The 19,090-nt window shown below is 55.0% G+C and overlaps 2 protein-coding genes across 2 annotated transcripts in view; one reads left to right on the top strand and one right to left on the bottom strand.

Annotated features, from left to right (window-relative positions):
- The window catches only part of ITGB4 (integrin subunit beta 4), a 32,861-nt gene extending 19,620 nt beyond the window's left edge, over positions 1–13,241 (top strand). The window contains 15 exon segments of the mRNA XM_031059917.1: positions 7–148; positions 620–824; positions 1,293–1,453; positions 1,810–1,990; positions 3,015–3,152; positions 3,670–3,852; positions 4,454–4,585; positions 6,639–6,812; positions 7,296–7,466; positions 8,362–8,511; positions 9,218–9,406; positions 10,284–10,439; positions 10,857–11,021; positions 11,433–11,546; positions 12,508–13,241. Of these exon segments, the coding sequence (XP_030915777.1) occupies positions 7–148; positions 620–824; positions 1,293–1,453; positions 1,810–1,990; positions 3,015–3,152; positions 3,670–3,852; positions 4,454–4,585; positions 6,639–6,812; positions 7,296–7,466; positions 8,362–8,511; positions 9,218–9,406; positions 10,284–10,439; positions 10,857–11,021; positions 11,433–11,546; positions 12,508–12,638 (2,392 nt within the window). The 3' untranslated portion in view covers positions 12,639–13,241.
- Positions 13,242–14,823: 1,582 nt separating this feature from the next.
- On the bottom strand, positions 14,824–19,088 carry GALK1 (galactokinase 1; the record flags this gene model as incomplete). Its single annotated transcript, XM_005424617.2, has 8 exons — positions 14,824–15,074; positions 15,720–15,882; positions 16,051–16,201; positions 16,410–16,591; positions 16,996–17,131; positions 17,614–17,733; positions 18,047–18,236; positions 19,041–19,088. Coding segments are annotated over 8 exons (1,062 nt in total), but the record flags the coding sequence as incomplete, so codon positions are not given.
- Positions 19,089–19,090: the final 2 nt, after the last annotated feature.

Below are 19,090 nucleotides of genomic sequence, written 5' to 3'. Positions count from 1 at the left end.
CAGCAGCCTCATCACGTTCCTGCAGCCAGCCTATTCCCACAGCCGCTTTGACAAGCTGGCCAAGATCCCTGTCCTCAGGGAGATCATAGACAACGGGAAATCCCAGGTCACCTACAGGACCCGGGATCTCACCGCCAAGAACGGCAGGGTAAGGGCGGAGCTCCTGGCCTTGGCAGGCAGGAGGGAGGGGGAACGGAGGGCTGGGAAAAGGCCAGCCCTGGGGGTGCAGAAAAGGAGTTATCAGCACATGGCTGGGATGGGGGGACCCAAGGCTTGAGGTCAGCTCAAGGGAAAACTTTCTTCTCCATCCCTTGCTCCACTGGGGAGGGAGGACCTGAGAGGATGTCTGTGCCTGAGGCAGAGGGTACCAGCTGCCCCCGGAGCTGCGGGCACTGGGAGGCAAATGAGGATTGACTGGGGGATGAGGGGAAGCTCTTTGGGAATCTCCTCATGGATACTGCAGGCTGTAATCATAGAATCCTAGAACAGTTTGGGTTGGAAGGGACCTTAGACCATCTCGTTCCCACCCCTGCCATGGGCAGGGGCACCTCCCACGAGACCAGGTTGCTCAGAGCCCCATCCAGCCTCACCCTGACCACACCTCTTGCTTCTCCTCCAGGACTACCTCTTCACGGAGGGTGAGCTGGTGTTCCAGCCTGGGGAGACCCGAAAGGAGGTGCAGGTGCCCTTGCTGGAGCTGACAGAGATAGACACCCTCCTCAACAGCTGCCAGCTCAAGCAATTTGCTATCGACCTCCTCCACCCCAAGTACGGCGCCAAGATTGGTCGCTACCCCCAGACCACGGTGACCATTGCTGACCCAGGTAGGGGCTGCAGCCGGGCAGTGGCTGCGGGGGCTGCGGGACCTCCTCCCCAGACCAGCCCACCCCGATGCGGTGCACGGAGCTCCATCCTCGCCCAAAAAGCCGCAGCGAATCCCCTCCAGCTCCAGCTGGTAGATTTGGGTCCCCCTCTAGAGGCACGAGTGGGAATAGTCAGTGGGTGGGGACGAGATGGATCGTTTCCCTCGGTAAAGGAAATAGAGTAGATTCTTAATTCCTTTTCCTTGGGAAATTAAATGAAAAGCCATAAAGATAAGGGAGAGATAGGATTTGCCATGAATGGTGCGTGGTGGTTCCTGTGGCTGGACAAGCAAAACTGTCATCAAGTGGGTCAATAACATAAATAATGTATTTATCACAGCATGGCAGGGCAGTGCTGAGAGAGGCACGCTTCCTTCTTTTTCACTCAAAGGGGAGGACTGGCACTGATGTAAACTTTCTTGTCTGCAGAGCTGGTGGATGGTGTCCCCTCGATGACTGGCCTGGCCCAGGTCCCCCAGTCCCCCAAAGGCCGCCTGAGTGCACCACTGAATCCTGATGCCCGTGCCCTCAGCTCCAGGGAAATCAGCTTCAACTGGTTTCCTCCACCAGGAAAACCCCTGGGGTACAAGGTAAGGGGTGAGTGGATCCCAGGGAAGAGTGTGGGTCCCCTCCTGCAGGTGTTTCACACAGACATTTGTACTGAAGGGGTCCAAGTGCACATACAAAGGAGGGAGCAAGTTCACCCCTTCTGGTCCCCTCCACCCTTAAGGGACCATTGCTGGTGGATAAGGGATATGCAAGAAAGATTCCTGGTGGGTTCATCTCCAGTTCCATCAGTTGTCATGAAGTGTCCAGACTGTCCTGGCCTCCCATTTCAGAGGAATGGCACACCACCACTCCCAGAGCTGATTTAGTAAGAGACAAGGAATTTCTCACCCATCACGTGAGGTTCTGAAGGAATCATGGCTTGCACTTGCTTTGCCAGGTGAAATACTGGATGCAGGGAGACCCTGAGTCAGAAGCCCATCTCATTGATGTCAAAACCCCATCAGCAGAGCTCACCAACCTTTACCCCTTCTCTGACTATGAGATGCAAGTCTGTGCCTACAACACCGTGGGAGAAGGGACTTACTCAGACATCATCCGCTGCCGCACGCTGGAGGAGGGTGAGTGACCCCACACCTTCCTGCCCTCCATGTGGGAGCAGGTTTGTCCCTCTGCCCCCAGAACTGGGGAAGAGGGTGAGTGACCCCACACCTTCCTGCCCTCCATGTGGGAGCAGGTTTGTCCCTCTGCACCTGTCGGGATCTCTAGCTTATCAGAGTGACTCTGAGAAGAGTTCGAAAGTCTCTTTTCCCAGCCCGGCGCTTGAAGAAGGAGTCAGGGCTCTTCATTTCTCAGTCTCAAGGTTCCTTATCTGTAAAAAGTTTTCTCCTGCCCTGCCGAGGTCCGTCCAGCAGGACAGTTCCAGGCACTCTGCCTGCCCCCAGGGCAGTGTTATGTCTTTATACTAAAAACTACATGTACAATGTTTACAATTACTTCCCAATACCTATCACCCATGTTAGACAGGGAGCTTCTACTCTAGACCAATCTGTAAGTGCCAACATCACAGCAGAAGATGGAGGCTAAGAAGAAGGAGAAAGGCTGGACACACCCAGTTCCCTTCATCTTGCCTCCTGAGTCCCCATACCAAAAACCCCAAAATCTGCTTTTCCACCCCATGATAACTTCACTATTATTCTACCTAAACTGTTGTGGCTTGCTGATCTTCATATAAGATTGGTAATTTGCTCCACGGGTCACAATCAAAACCACAGGCATGTTGGGCTCTGTGCCAGGGTGTCTGAGCCCCCTGGCAGGGGTCTTGGCTGCTCAGGACAGCCAGAGGGATGCCCTGGGTCCTGACATGCCCCCAGCACTGGGGGCAGGGCTCCAGCCCTGAGCTTCTGGTGCTCTCAGGGCCAAGCACTGAGTGTCTCCCACCTCAGCCCAGCTGTGATCTGGGGTGTCTTGGTTTAGAGCAAAATTTTGGGAGAGAGAGAGAGAGTCCCCAGAGGGGCTCTAGTAGGAGGATAAATTCAATCGGCCCCTCCCCCCCCACAACCAGTCCGGGAGAAAATACCTCCTTGAAGAAACTCTGGGTTCCTGACTCACAGTCATGGGCACCCTTTGGTTTTGCCTTCCCAGTGCCCAGCGAGCCCGGGCGCTTGGCTTTCAACGTCGTGTCTTCCACCGTGACCCAGCTGAGCTGGGGTGAGCCTGCAGAGACCAACGGGGTGATCACAGCCTATGAAGTCAGCTATGGCCCCGTCAATGAGGACAATGGTAAGAGCTCGTTTTTGGATGGGACAGTCCAGCTAGGCTGAGGGGCTGGAGGAGACTTCCTGCAGGCTGGGCTGGTCCCAAACAGCAGCAGCACAGCCAGAACAGCTCCAGCATGTTTCTTTTGAGAACTGGGGTTTGGATGGGTCACTTCTTGATGGACAGAGCACAGAAAAACCACCAGTCAGGATTTAACTCTGCAAATGCCAAAAATCTCTGTTCCTGTTCACTTACATAGTGTTTTACATTGTTTTTTATCCAATAAACTTAGTTCAAAGGTCTAGATGAAGGAGTGGGGTGCCAGGAAGGAGTTATTTGTGACACACCAGCAATAGAAGACTTCTCCTGTAGGTTGACTTCAGCACTGGGTTTGGGAATTACCCTGAGGTGATGCTGCTGGTTGTGAGCACCCCAAAGAGCTGCTGCACTTTTTCCCAGAGCCAGGCTGTATCCTGACACCAAAATGTGGGATGTTGTGGGGTCCTCTGTGCCTGGTGGGTGACATGCTCGTGCCTTGCAGTGCCCATTGGGCCCCTGAAGAAGGTGCTGGTGGAAGACCCCAAGAAGCGCGTGGTGCTGATCGAGAACCTGCGCGAGTCGCAGCCCTACCGCTACATGGTGAAGGCCAGGAACGGCGCGGGCTGGGGGCCACAGAGAGAAGCCACCATCAACCTCGCCACGCAGCCCAAGCGCCCCATGTCCAGTGAGTGCCAGCCTGGGCAGGGGCCACAGGGGCAGCAGCAGTGCTGGGGAGAGCTCCCCATCACCCCAACTGTGACGGTGTTCACAGGGGTCTCAGGATGAGGGAAGAGACGAGGATCTGGCTCCATGTTTCAGAAGGCTTGATTTATTATTTTATGATATATATATTACATTAAAACTATACTAAAAGAATAGAAGAAAGGATTTTATCAGAAGGCTAGCTAAGAATAGAATAGGAAAGAATGATAACAAAGGCTTCGTCTTGGACTCTCTGTCTGAGCCAGCTGGGCTATGATTGGCCGTCAATTAGAAACAACTAACATGGACCAATCAAAGATCTTCCTGTTGCATTCCACAGCAGCAGATAATCAATGTTTACATTTTGTTCCTGAGGCCTCTCAGCTTCTCAAGAGGAACAATCCTAAAGAAAGGATTTTTCATAAAAGATGTCTGCGACACCCAACTGCTTCCCCACCTCCTGTTTGCTCTGCTGCTCCAGCCATCCTGGGAATGCTGAGGGCCAGCCTGAGCATTGTACGGTTTTTTGCTGCTTGTCTGGTTTTTTGCTGCTTGTCTAACGGCCCTTTCCACCTCTCCTGCAGTCCCCATCATCCCTGATGTCCCCATCATTGATGCGGAGGGAGGTGAGGACTATGACAGCTACCTGATGTACAGCACAGACGTGCTCCGCTCTCCAGCCGGCAGCAAGAGGCCCAGTGTCTCTGATGATTCAGGTTCGTGTCTCTGAGCTTGAAAAGGTCATTTCTAACATTCATTTTCCTTAACAGCAGCTTTCAGCAATGAGCTTCACTGCTCCTTTCCATCTCTCAGGGATGGGAAGATCCAAGTTATGGAGATGGTGGAAATCAGCCTTTGCAAGGCTCAGTAGCTGTATCCATGGGAACACTTGGCTGGTCACAGTGTAAATAAGGCCAGTGCCTCCTTGTCGTAGCCATGGGGCAAAGAGAAATCTCAGTGTGGGGTGGGAGAGGAGCTTTTCATGGCCCTCCCTGCTCATCTTCCCTTTGGGTTGCCATTTGGCTGGACCGTGAGACATCAGCAAACAAGCACCAGCAAAGGCACAACCTCTGAGTCCCCTGGATGCTCAGGGTCTAGGCCAAGCCAACAGGAGGGAATGCAGCAGTGCTGGGAAGGCACTGGCCTCTCTTCCTCCATCCCTTCACTTTCTGAATGAGGCTGACTCCCTGGTCTTGTGCTGGGACATGAGCCATGGGTGAAATGATGAGATGTGTCTAGGATCTTCTCTTGGAGGGTTCTCCAGGGCCTGGGACCCAAGAATGAGTCCCTGGTCTTTTCAAGGTGATGGGAACATCAGGAGTCCGACCACCCTGAGTGCACATCAAGGAGTGATGAAACCTCTCCTGAGCAGAGGACAATTGTTGCAGACTCTTCATGCAGGGACAGGCGTGTGGTGGGACTTTGCCTCTCACCTTTTGTCATGAGGGTCACAGGGCTGAAAAACAGCCCGGGGGTTGAGGAGCCCCCTGCATGTCACCTCCCACCACTCTCCAACTACCAGATGGCTGCACCACCTGAGCTCCTCAGCTCACACCTGGAACACGGGCTGTGAACAGGCATCATCCCCACTGCTGCTTGTCCCTTCCTGTCCCCAGCAAGCAGCACGGAGGTGGTGGGTGGCCCACCCTGACTCCTGCAGCCCATGCCAACACCAGTGCTTGCCTTGTCCCAAAAGGCTCCAGGTGGAAATTTGTGCCGTTGCTGGGGGAAGACCTGGACCTTCGCCGCATCACCTGGAGGCTGCCACCCGAAACCATTCCCCGCCTCTCAGGCAGCAGCCGCCTCTCCTCGGACACCGAGGGGCTCCTCCCCGAGGAGGACAGCGCTGTGGCTCCTGGCACTGTGAGGAGGAGCGGGACGCCCCGGCCCCAAGCAGGTGAAGGACGGCTCCTACAGCACTGAGTGTCCTGTCTCGTCCTGCTTTGAGCCGAGGGGCCCGAGGAGGGGTCTGTGCCCCCTGCCTCCCCCTGTGTGCCCACCCTCGTGTTGGTGTGATCTGCTCCAGAACCTTGTCCTGGTGTGTCTGCTCACACGGGTGTCAAGGTAACCCCCATCTCGGCACGGACTTGGGAGCCTGCTAGCAAGTTGCTTCTACCAAAGGCTGGATCTTCGAGGCAGGAGCAAACTCAGATGATACCTGCTAAGTGCCACCTCCAAGGCAGCTCTTCACAGTAATTAAGTGCCCTGAGCTTCTGGGGCAGGTCTGCTGGACTGTTAAACAGAAATCACTCTCTCGTAGGTGGCTGATCTCTCCTGGCCTGCTGGGAGGGGATGGGGATTTGTTTGTCAAGGACCAGAACAACAGAGCGGAGTTTGCTTTTCAGATCCAGCTGAGATGGGATCCAGGATGAGATTTGGAGAAACCTCCTCCATAAAGAGCCACTTTCCTTCTTCTACCTTCTTTTAAAGTCCAAAATTATAAACCAATGCTTGCTTCTAAGGGAGATGTGAGAGAATGTGGCGAGAACCACAAGGCAGTGCCCCAGCAGGGCCGAGGTCTGGAGTTACCTTGGGCACCATGGGTGTGTCTGGTGTGGGGAGAAGTCTTTGTTTATCGCTTTGTTTCTGCATCTCGTGTTGGGTGTTGTGGCTTGTTCTAGATGTAGCATTCCAGAATCACCTTCCAGAGTGGCTGAACCTGGGATTCAGCCAAGCCAGGGGGGGAACCATGATGTTTCCTGCTTCCTCCCCGTGGAAAGTGAAGCAGCAGCTTTATCCATGTTCCTCACGGTGTGCCCTCCTCCACAGAGCACTTGATGAATGGCCGGGTGGACTTCTCCTTCCCCGGCAGTGGCAGTGGCACCCTGACCAGGACAGCCAACACCAGTTACCACCAGCTGAGCTCCCACATGCACCAGGAGCACAGGGTGATGGGCAGCTCCTCGCTGACAAGAGACTACTCCACGATGCTGATGGGGCACGGTGAGTACCACAGGGGTGGGACCTGCCCTTCCCTTCCATCCCCATGACTGTCTTTGGACCTGCACCCTAAAGTCCTCGTGGGGTGAGGACTGTGCTCACAGCTAAGGTGGCCTATGACCTGCAGGTCTAGGAGGTCATGTCCCCACCACTGGTGTCTTGGTGCTTTGCTAAGGCCTCTCTGCTTCCAGACCAGTTTGGAAAGGGGTCCCTCCCCTCACAGGCATGGTGCTCAGGGAAGGGAGCTCCATCCTCATCCTCACACCGTGTGGCACTCCAGGGAGAGCACGTCTCCTCTCCTCACTCTATCCAGCAGTGTGGTTGCCTTTCAGCTCCACATGTGTCAATCAGCTGGTGCTCACAGAAAATGGCTTAAAGATTCTTCAAACCTGAGCCTTAAAAAGTCACCTGTGCAGGAGCCTGGGCTGAACCTGCTCTGAAATCTCCAATGGTGTTTTTCTCTTTCTTCTTGCACCATTTCTGTAGATTACCCAGGGACACTCCTCCCTCCCATCCATGAAGATGCTGGGAGGACACTCCGGCCCCGGGACGTGGGTTTCAGGAGCAGGGCAAAGGTGAAGGGTTACTACCCCAGCATTGGCTGTCGGGACTCTATAATCATGACTGATGGGTCCACAGGGATGTGCAAGTTCATAGGTACAGCTTGTGCAGTGTTTCCTCCCAGCCACACATCCCATAACAGCCCAGCCACCGTCCATCCATGAGCTGCTGCCATCCACTGCTCACCACAAACCTCCTCTCCATGGCTTGCTGTGTGCTGTGCTGATCTTCCTTCTGACGCAGCCTGCACCTCCATCACATCGCCTTTCCATTTGCAGGTGAATTGCAGGTTTCAGCCCACCTGGACTGATTAACATTCACCACCACCTCTGCCACCGTGCTCTGATCACCCCATTGTCCCCATTCTCTTCATTCCTAACGAGCTTCTTGTTCTCAGTCTTACTCCACAGGCCTTTGGAGAGCTCCTGGGGAGAACATGTGCTCCTTGTGAGATGTCCCTCTGCAAGTTCCTTGTCAATGAGGGGCTTCAGTCCCTGAGTGTCACCTGGGAGGCTGCTGTGCTCTCTGTGAGCCTTGTGTCCCAGTGGGATGAGCTGAGGAGCATCCAGACATGGTCCCAGGCCTCATGAAAAGGGTCTGGAGGGCTGATCTAGCTGTAGATTAGGGCCAGTCTTAATTGACCTACACCTGATGAAGTCTGCAAAGCTTCTGCCAGACTGGACAGGGTGCTCAGGGGTGAGGAAGGTCACAGCCAGCACCAGGCCCCTTCTCTGGGCTCTCTGCCACAGGGGCATGTTGCTTACATTAACTTGTCCCACCCAAGCTTGGCACCCTGAGGCTGTGGGACATCCCTGTGGCTGTGCAGAGCCAGCCAGTCCCCCCTCATGACAGGTCAGCTTGCAGAGAAGACATCTCACCACGTCCTCCCCAAACCATCGGGACCGTCCCATGTTTGCCTGTGCCATCCCCCCGCCTCCCCATCAGCCCCCATCCCCAAAGCCTCCAGCCTGATGTTCCCTTTGTGCCTCAGACTCCAGGAAGCCCCTGGGCATCCCTGACACCCCCACCCGCCTGGTGTTCTCTGCCCTGGGCCCCACGTCGCTGAAGGTGAGCTGGCAGGAGCCACGCTGCGACAAGGAGGTGCAGGGCTACAGCGTGCAGTACCAGCTCCTGAGCGGAGGTCAGTGGCAGCCCCTGGGGCTGGGGGGGAGGGCTGGGTGCTGGAGAGGCTGCTCTGGGGCTTCTGGCTCTGCATGACCCTGCTGCGAGCCAGGGGGACTGGACCAGATGATCTCCAGAGGTGCCTTCCAGCCTCAACCATTCTGGGATTCAGGGTCTTAAATCTGCTTCTTGTGTAGCCTTTTTTTTTTTGTGTGTGTGTGAGGAAATGTTGCAGCTATCTCACAGCTTCCATTCCCTGTTTCTCCTAGAGGGAGGGCAAGTCCTGGAGTTGCTTGTAGAATCATCTCTCCTCCAAAAAAAAAAACCCTTTTGACTGATTCTCTCCATCAGCCCAAACATCTTACATCCATTTTTTTCAACACATGGGACTTGGAAGAAGGATTGAAATGAAAATATCTTATTTTTATATGAATCTCAGGGCAGTATTAGTGAAAATATAGTTCTTCTGTCTGAAACTCCTTGAGTTTTCAGGAAGCTGTTTGTCCCAAGCCTTTTTTGGAGAGATGTTTGTCACAAGCCTTTTTTGGAGAGACATCTCATCCTGCACTACCCATTGTTGGTGGCAAGATGTGATGCAGGTGGTTGGGGAAGGACCCTGGATGGCTTTTGCAGGCAGCTTGTTTGAGACAGAGTTTAGGTGAAAGTTGCAGCTCTGTCTTTGTGCCTCTGACATGGTGTTGACATCTCTTCCCTGTGTGTCCCAGGAGAGGTGCACAGGATCACCATCCCCAACCCCAGCCAGAACTCGGTGGTGGTGGAGGACCTGCTGCCCAACCACTCCTACATCTTCAAGGTGAAGGCGCAGAGCGAGGAGGGCTGGGGCCCCGAGAGGGAGGGAGTCATCACCATCGAGTCCCAGGTGGACCCGCAGAGCCCGCTCAGCCCCGTGCCAGGTGAGCTGCCGGGACAGGAGGGTGGCACTGGTGGCTGTGCTGCTCTCTGCAGTGCTGGCCTGGCTGTTTTCTCTCCTCTTTGACACATCCTTGTCGGGGTCTCTAGCTGGTCAGAGTGACCCCGAGAAGAGTTCGAAAGTCTCTTTTCCCAGCCCGGTACTTGAAGAAGGAGTCAGGGCTCTTCAGTTCTCAGTCTCAAGGTTCCTTATCTATAAAATTCTTTCTCCTGTTCAGCTGAGGTCCGTCCAGCAGGACAGTTCCAGGCACTCTGCCTGCCCCCGGGGCAGTGTTATGTCTTTATACTAAAAACTACCTGTACAATGTTTACAATTACTTTCCAATACCTATCACCTATGTTAGACAGTGAGCTTCTACTCTAAACCAATCTGTAAGTGCCAACATCATAGCAGAAGATGGAGGCCAAGAAGAAGAAGGAGAAAGGCTGGACACACCCAGTTCCCTTCATCTTGCCTCCTGAACCCCCATACCAAAAACCCCAAAATCTGCTTTTCCACCCCATGATAACTTCACTATTATTCTACCTAAAGTGTTGTGGCTTGCTGATCTTCATATAAGATTGGTAATTTGCTCCACGGGTCACAATCAAAACCACAGGCATGTTGGGCTCTGTGCCAGGGCTTCTAACCCCCCTGGCAGGGGTCTTGGCTGCTCAGGACAGCCAGAGGGATGCCCTGGGTCCTGACACATCCTCACCTCTCCTTTCCTTCCTCTCAGTTTGGAGCAGGACCTTCTTCCCCACACATTCACTCGTTGTCCAGGAAGCTGAGCCTTTCCAGCTCATTCCATAAATGCTCTGTGCAGATCCCTCCCAGGCTGCCTTTTCTGTGATTCTGACACATCCCCTGTGTCCTGGCAGGTACCCCCTTCACCCTGAGCACCCCCTGTGCCCCTGGACCCCTGGTTTTCACTGCCCTCAGCCCGGATTCTCTGCACCTCAGCTGGGAGAGGCCCCGCGAGCCCAACGGGCCCATCCTGGGCTACAGGATCACCTGTGAGATGCTGCATGGAGGAGGTACAGCGTCAGCACAGCTCCCTTGTGTAGAGCACCGGGTACCTCCAGCTAAGGCAGCAATCTGCTGCATTTTGGCTGGGACCAGTAAAAGAGTTGTGTGCAGACAAAGTGGGGGCATGAGGCTGATTCCAGGCCTGGGAGCTGGTGGCTCCTCACACTTTGTGCCATTGCACTGTCTGGGCTAACAAATGTGGTGGGAAAAGGAAGGACCTCAGCCAAAACCCCAAGGAGGTTGGTTGTTGAGGTTCCCCACTGTAGTGAAGTGGGGTTGTTTTAACCCTCAGCAGAAGTGGGTGCAGCCCTGCAGCCTGTGGGTTGTAAGGCTCAGGGACAGCCGAGGCAGCAGGGTTGAGGCGTTGTGTGTTTGGAGGAACCATCACTCTGGTCTGTCTTCACCACTCTGTGTCTCTGGGTTAGGGGAGCCCAGGACAATCTATGTCGAAGGAGACAACCTGGAAACCACCCTGACTGTGCCCCACCTGAGTGAGAATGTCCCATACAAGTTCAAAGTGCAAGCCAACACCACCCAAGGCTTCGGGCCAGAGAGAGAAGGCCTCATCACCATTGAATCTCAGGACAGAGGTACAGTACCCTTGTCTTTGTGGAGTGAAAAGAGAAACCTCTCAGAGCAGGGGACACAACTCCTGCAGTCACTTTCCAGCTCTGGTGGTGACTCCATGCTCCATGGAGACAGTTTTCCATGAGGGCAGTGCTGTGCCTGGCGAGTGCTGTCCCAGTCCTGGTGCATTGAATGAGGGAGCACCTGCCAGTGTTTAACTTGTGGTGAAACTTCTGCCTGCTTGTACAAATACCTGGAGGCAGCTTCTTACTGACCAGTGTGAGACCTTCCCAGTCCTCCCAGTTCCTCCTGACCCTGGCTCTGATATCAGCAAGGGAAGATTCCTGAGCTTGCTGGTGCTCACTGAGCAGTGTTGAGGAGTTAGAAGCTCTTTGTTATTTCTTGACTGACTTGTCCCTTTTCCTTCTCCCCAGGTGCTTTCTCCCAGTTTGGAGGACAGCAGTACATGAGAGAAGTTTACAAATTCCCCACTGACTACACCACCAAAACCAGCATCAGCCACTCCTCTCTGGATCCCCACTTCACAGGTAGGGGCTCATTGTTGCTTTGCAACCCTCAGAAAACAAAGGGTAATTCTGCTTGTCCAAAGGCCTGAGGCTGCTTTTATCTCAAGTGCCAAAGGCAGGGGAGGAAGGTCCATCGGGTGGGATTGAAGAGGGTCAGCCCTGCTTTGCCCCAGGGAGAGCTGCAGTCATTTCCACACGTGCTGCCCAGTCCTGGAGGGAATGCTGTATTTGAGAGTCCTCCAGCACTATCACTAGGGACCAAATCACAGCTCTTCCTGCAAGGTTCAGTCTCTTCAGAGCAGACAGAAACAGAGCAGTGGGACAAACATCTTTATTCCCATCAATGTAGTTTTCCCGTGTTATCCCACTTGAGCTCATGGGTTCGTGCTGCAACAGAGAGAGTTTGGGAGCTGTCAGGAGACCCATCCCCTTGACTGACATAGCAAAGCACTGGGTCACTTGGTGTTCAGTGTTCACAGGGGTCTCAGGACGAGGGAAGAGATGAGAATCTTGACTCCATGTTCCAGAAGACTGATTTATTATTTTATGATATATATATTATATTAAAAAAAATTATACATTAAAACTATACTAAAAGAATAGAAGAAAGGATTTCATCAGAAGGCTAGCAAGGAATAGAAAGGACAAATGATAATAAAATCTTGTGACTGACCAGAGAGTCCAAGACAGCTGGACTGTGATTGGCCATTAATTAAAAACAACCACATGAGACCAATCAAAGATGCACCTGTTGCATTCCACAGCAGCAGATAATAATTTTTTACATTTCATTTCTGAGGCTTCTCAGCTTCTCAGGAGAAAAGATCCTAACGAAAGGATTTTTCATAAAGTATGTCTGTGATAACTTGGTGTGGAGAGGTCCCTAAATGCCACTTTCTGTGGTGGAAAACTCCTGCCTGGAGTTGTAGGGCAGAGCAGACCCTGTTCCCTGTGACCCCACCCGTGGTGCCTTCCCTTGCAGACGGGATGCTGGTGACCACCCAGCACGTGGAGAGCTCCAGCAGCACGCTGACCCAGGAGTTTGTGAGCCACACGGTGATGGCCAGCGGGACCCTCAGCCAGCAGGTGGAGAGGCAGTTCTACGAGGCCTGAGCCCGGGCAGGCCGAGCATCAGCAGGACTTCTGGGATCAGTGCCAGGATTTTATGGAACAACCCAAAGGTGCTTCACCCAGGTGGTGCCTGGGCAGCTCCTCCTGTGGGCACAGACCTCTGTGGCACTCCAGGCTCTGCACTTCTCCTTTGGAGCCCAGCACACTCAGAGCTCTGGCACAGCTGGGTGGGTAAGCTCATCCTCCAGGGCAGAAACTGGGGTGTCTCCATGGCTTCAGCTCCCCCCCAGGTGAATGGAATGGAATGATTTTATTGTCAGGTCCACGGTTTTGAGAAGATCTCAGATGTCAAAACCATGATTTGTAGAGGGTCACCATTTCCATTTTTGCTCCAGGCTCTCTGGTGACTCACCTGTTCACTGGAGTTGTTTTGTTCAGCATGGGGGTTTTATGAGAGCTGCAAGGTAGGGTTTGGGGTAACCTGTGCTTTCTTATTGCACCTATTTGTGTCTGTCCTTTGCTGCTGACATTTGGTACCACGATAGCAAAGACTAACCTTTCATTTGTGTTGCATTACTTGATGGCCTCAGATGCTTTTTTTTTTTTTTTGCATACAACATTGTACAGTTTTCATAGTATATATATAAATATGCTGGGAAACATGAAAAACAGGAAGAAATGAGCCAAGGGCTTGATCCAAAGGCCACTTGAACCCTGTGATGAGGCTGGTGGGCTCTGCTTTGGACTTTTTCTCCTTCAGCACCAGAGGCTGCAGTAGAAGGCTGCAAGGGCCCAGATCCACCCACTGCAGAACATCTCCCACCTGGAGCACTTGGACACTGAAGGGCTGGGAGCTTCCTGGAGGTGAGGGATGGGAACTGTGCTGGGATTCCTCACACAGCTGGTGTGGACAGAGTGAGATTTCAGGGCAGAAGGTGTTGGGTACCTTTTGAATACTTTTTGCCCAGCAGAAAGGTCCATAAAGGGACCTGTGCTCCATCAGTAAACACAAAAGAAGAGCAGGCCTGGGAACAACAGGCACTCCCACTGTCCTGAACAAGTCTGAGACTCCTTTCTTCAGCCTCAGCTTCAGCTCCCCTGACACAGGGCTGGGCTGAGCTGAGACCCTGCTGGGTTTGATGTCCCAGTGCTGGGCAGGATCCCTGGAGGCTCCCTGCCCTCTGCCAGGGAAAACAAGCAGTGCAAGCTTTCCCTGGTGTGTTCCAGCTGCAGGGGAGCAGGAGAGGAGCCTGCCTGCAGCAGCAGCTGCCACTCTCTGGGTTAGAGCTTCCAACCAAAGCAGCAGCTGCCTGGGCCCCTGGCAGCATCACCAGCCTGCTTTGATCTCACAATGAAACTTGGCTTTTTCTCTGGTTTTCTTTATTTCTTTTTTTACTTCCTTTTTTCTTTTGGACTCTGAAGAAGAGCTCACCACCAACAGCTCCTTCTCCTCTTCAGGCTTTTTATTTCACTGGGGGAAGGGCTGTACACCTTTCAGCCAAAGATGGATGTGGGTGAATTAAGTCCACAGGAATCTCTATGACTGCAGATGGAGCTGGGTCAGTTTTGAACTTGGCTCCAGGGATCCTTCACCAACCCTGAGGTTTTACTGTGCCTTCAAGCAGCACTTATTTCTCCTGAGCAAGTGCCAGTGGCCTGAGGCTGCCTCCCTCCCTGCTCCCTTTGTGCCTGGGGTTGGGATTTTCTCTCCTCCTGCTCAAGGACTCTGTGACCCTTTGGGATTTGTGCCCCAGGGTCAGACACTGAGAACTGCCTAAACAGGGAGTTTCCCAAGCATTTTAACCAAAGATGATCCTGTTCTCCAAGAGCAGAGCCTGGCCCATCATCTGCTCTCCAGGGAATCAGGCCTTCCCCATGCACATGCACTAACCCAGGCCTGTCTTTTTTAATTTATCTGGTTGTTGGAATTGGTGCTGTTTCAGCCTTTCCAAGATAGATCTAGAGCAGGTCTTTGATCAGATGGCTTCCTCTTGCACTCAATAAATATTTTCTCTATATTCTGCCTCTTTATTGTTGATTTTTTTTTTTTAAGTAAAATAAAAAATCCCTCCCCCCCTGCAATCCTCCATCTGCAGCAGAGGCAGGGCAGGGGCCAGAGGGAGATTCCCAAGCAGGAATTTCTGCCAGGTATCAGTGCCTGCAGCTCCTGCACTGCCATCCCCTCCTGTGACTGCAGCTCTGCTACTGGCTCCTTACACCAGTGCAAACTGGAGTTAAACCAGTATCCTCTGAGGAGCAGTCCCAGGTGCTTTTGGCCCACACAGGCACAGAACAACTGTGCAAATGCTTTGCTTTTATTAGGCAAGTGATGCAGATGGACAAACTGATCCCCTTGGGGAGGGAGGCAATGCCAGCCCAAGGGTCCCAGGGGAGGTGGTCACTCCTCTACATGGGCAGAGCCTTTGCCCCTGCCGAGGGCTTGGTGAGGTAGAAGGTGGCTTTGCCACTGTATTTCTCCTGAAAAACAAGAGGAGCAGTTGAGGCTGGGGGCTGCCAGAGCTGGGGGGAAAGGCCCTGCTGGTCAGTTCCACACTCACTCCACCTCCACTCTTCACTGAACTGCAACTCCTGGTCATGTTTCCTCTCTCCCACCTCTGCCCCTTCTTTCCCCCTCCCCCAGCTATTTTCAGGGTGCACCATGATCTCATAGAGCAGCAAAATGATGTTCTGCCTTGTTCACAGGCCCCATGTCCTGATACCCCCATTCTGCTGGAATTTCCAGCTACCTGAGCACACCAAGGTGCTGAGTTAGGGAACACTGGTGATGGCACTAAGCTCTGTCCCAGGCTGTAACTGCCAGTGCTCAGCTCAGGAGAACCCAGGCTCAGCTCAGGTCACTTTTCTGTGGATGGATTTAGCCTTCCTGAAGCTCCCCCAGCACCTTTTCACTCCCTTTCTCAATGCAAAGAGGTCCTGGGGCAGGGCTCTGTGACTGGCACGGTACTGAACTGCCTGCAGGAGCTCAGTGGCATCAACAGCCTCAGGGCCATGGATGGACCCAAATGGCTCAGGAGTGACAGTTCAACAGCATCCCTGTGCTGTGCCCCTGAGAGGTCCCTTGGGATCTTTCACTCAGTCTCCTGGGGCCTTTCTGCCACGTACCTGGATGTGCTTCTTGGCTTTGTCTGCAGCCCCAGCCTCCAGCAGTGTCACCGTGCAGCCTCCAAAGCCTCCCCCGGTCATCCTGCTGCCATAAACCCCATCGACTTCCAGGGCTGCTGCCACCAGCTGGTCCAGCTCGGGGCAGCTCACTTCATAGTCATCCCTGGAGAGAGGAGAGCCATGCTCTGCCCTGTCCTGCACCCTGGGCACAACCACTGCACCCCTGACAGCCCCACTTTGTGCAATCACTGCCACGGCAGCATTGCTGGGCGCTGCAGACCCTGGCCCAGCCCTGCCTGGAAGGGCTGTCAGCATCCTCGGTCACCCTCACCTGAGGGAGTTGTGGCTCTCCACCATCAGCTTCCCGAAGGTGCTGTAGTCCTTGTTCTGCAGCGCCTGCGCTGCCTCCTCTGTCCGCGCTATCTCGCCGATGACGTGCCTGGCCCGCCGGAACACCTCATCCCCCAGGCGGCTCCTGGCCTCTGCAGGGACATTTGTGTCCCTGCAGCAAAGCCTCAGAGCCGGCAGGATGCTGCAGGGCTGCAGCCATCCTGTGCCAAAGCTCCCCTGCCCGCAGCACATCCCATCACAGGGTGCGCGCCCTCCCGCCTGCCCAGGTCTCAGCCCACGGGGCACCAAGCTCTTGATGCCCCAAGGAGTGACCAGAGATGAGGGGAGGGCTGTCCCCACCTTGCAGCTCGGCCATGGTGGCATCCCTGAGGCTGGGCTTGCCCAGAGTCGCCGCTGCCTCCTCGCACTGCCGCCGGCGCGTGGGGTACTCGCTGCCCGTCAGCGTGTGCCGCACGTTGGAGTTGGTGATGAGCACGGCCAGGCTGGCATCGCTCAGCGGCACCAGCACGGTCTCCAGGGACCTGCAGGGACAGCTCAGCCGTGTGCCCGCCCCCTGCCCGCCCCGGCTCTCAGACACCTGAGGGAGTGAGGCCACGTGGCAGGCAGATCCTGAACTACAGAGGCAAAGTCCAGGTGGTTTGGGATTTCACTCCAGCACTTCACTCCCTCCCAAATATTAGTGTCATAATAAACCCCAAGGACCGTGGAAAAGACAACGCAAGCAAGTAGCAGAAAGGTTGCAGGAGGAGGAATCAAGACCAGGAGGAATAAAAGTGCAGGCTGCCCCACCCCCATGTCGAGGTTTTGGGCTGGGTTCAAGGGTTAACCTCTCCCTGCACTCCTGCCTTTAGTTCATGGCCACAGGGCCAGCTCAGCCCCAGCTGCTCAAGGAGGCGGGCACAGCACAGCGAGCCCTGACCCTGACCTGCAGTCGATGAGCAGGGCGTGGCCCTCCTGGCCCATCACGGAGATGAACTGGTCCATGATCCCACAGGGCATCCCAGCAAACGTGTGCTCCGCCTTCTGGCACGCCAGCGCCTTGGCTGACAAATCCCCATCGTCTGCGCCACAGCAGAGACACACAGGTTAGCAGCTCCTGCAACTTTGTCCCTTGCCTGGGAGCAGGGGAAGCAAACATGGAGGTAAAGGGCTGTTTTCTCATGGAATGGGGTTCTGCAGCTGCAGGTCCTTGCTCCTGCACCACTGCATGGCCTCTATGCCAGCCTGGACCCCAGATCCAGCTGGACGTGATAACTGACACTGGTATTTCAGGTATCTTGATTTTTGGGGCCATTAGGGTGGGGAGAGGATGCTCCCAAGGGAACTTCCTCTCATCCCCCTGGCCATGGATTTTAGAGGTCTGGGCAGGTCAGGCTGGATGAGCCAAGGGAGCCACACAGGCAGGGCAGTGCCAGCTGGGGAGTTGTTACCCACTCACAGCAGCATTTTCCCAAGGGCTGTGGGATCTAGCTAAAGGCATCCCACTCATCCCAGCTCCCACCTGGAAGCAGATTGCAGGGCCCAGGGCAGGCTGCTGCCTTACCAGGGCAGAGCTGCTGCAGGAAGGTGTAGGTGGCCACCTCCAGAGAAGCCGAGCTGGAGAGGCCCCCGCCCAGGGGGACGTCACTGGCCATGACAGCGCTGAAGCCTGGCACGGGACCACCTGCAGGAACAGAAGGGAGGAGGGGGGCCATGAGCCCCTGCAGGGCTGTGTGTGCCCCACAGCTCACGGGGAATGGCACAAGGAGCCCCTGTGCAACATTTCAGAACACAGGGTGACCCACAGCAGAGTGTGACCCTGCAGCCCCCAAGCACAGGAACCTTTGGAGCTGAGATTGAGTTTGCTGGAGCCTGGTCCTGGCAGAGCTGCAGGATTACACAGACACCAGAAGAGCCCCTGGAGCACTCCCAAAGCTGTATCTGAACAGCAGTGCCCTGCAAGGGGGGCTCTGCCCCACCCCTCAGCCCGGCCTTACCCCGGTAGTGCTGGATGACGCCCTTGACGTAGTTGGCCCACTGGGGCTGCCCCGGGCTCAGGGGGCTGCTGGCAGTGGGAGCCGGGAACTGCACCTTGTGGGGCTCATCTGCCTCTGCCGAGGTGGTGATGATGGAGATGGTCTCGTCCTGCGTGGGGGCTCCCACCAGCACCGTCCCCAGATGCAGGGCCTGGGGGTGGGGAAGGTGGGCTCAGACCCCGCAGCACCCCTTGGAGCATCCCCACGGGTGGCAGGTGACAGCTGTGGCTGCTTCAGCCTGCAGCTGGAGCCATCCAAGTGTTCTCTTTAGCCCCCCAGAGCCCCCACTGCACACTCTGGCTTGGCACAGAATTAAAATTCCTGCTTATTTACTGACCCACTGGGTCAGTCTTCCCACCAAACGTTGTGCCTGACCCCCAGCTCAGCGCCGGGTGCTGCTTGTTGGGCTCCGGGGGGTGGTAACCACGCCAAGAATGGGGGAGGCTTCGGGAAGTTTCCTTGTCTGTCAGGGAATTCAGCTGACCTGCTCCCACGCTCCTCGGCCTCACAGTAATTAATGATCTGTAGGTTTGATTTAGGGCTGAGTGGGGACTTCGCTGCTGAGCCAAAGCGGCTCGGAAGGAGCAGGAAGCTCCTGCTGTTCTGAACCATCTCTGCCCCCAAAACATCGCTCTCTGGGAACGGGAAGTTGTTTGTCAGGGCTGCAGAAAAAAGGCTTCAGCCTCTCGGAGAGGTGTTGGGAAGAGAATCTCGTCCCCGTGAAGCAGCGAGGAGCTGGTCTGCAGGGGGGGCTGCAGCAGGTCCGGCTCCGAACGCCGCGCTCTGGGCAGGGGATCCCGAGGATCCCTCAGGGTCCTGGGTGGGCTCTCCTGGAGGGGACATCCCGGGACGGGGGTGGGAAGGCGGTGGCCGAGGACCCCCGGGGGCTGTCCGGAGCACCCGGAAGGGTGACACGGCGAGAGCCCGGGGCCGGGCGGCAGAGCACGGCCCTTACCATGGGCAGCACGAAGCCATCGTTGTAGTCGGTGTGCTCCCCGATGAGGT

Source organism: Geospiza fortis, unplaced genomic scaffold, assembly GCF_000277835.1.
Source record: "Geospiza fortis unplaced genomic scaffold, GeoFor_1.0 scaffold244, whole genome shotgun sequence".
In the NCBI taxonomy this organism is placed as follows: Eukaryota; Metazoa; Chordata; class Aves; order Passeriformes; family Thraupidae; genus Geospiza; species Geospiza fortis.
Note: the sequence above shows the minus strand (reverse complement) of the source record. Positions and strands in the feature narration are given on the sequence as shown.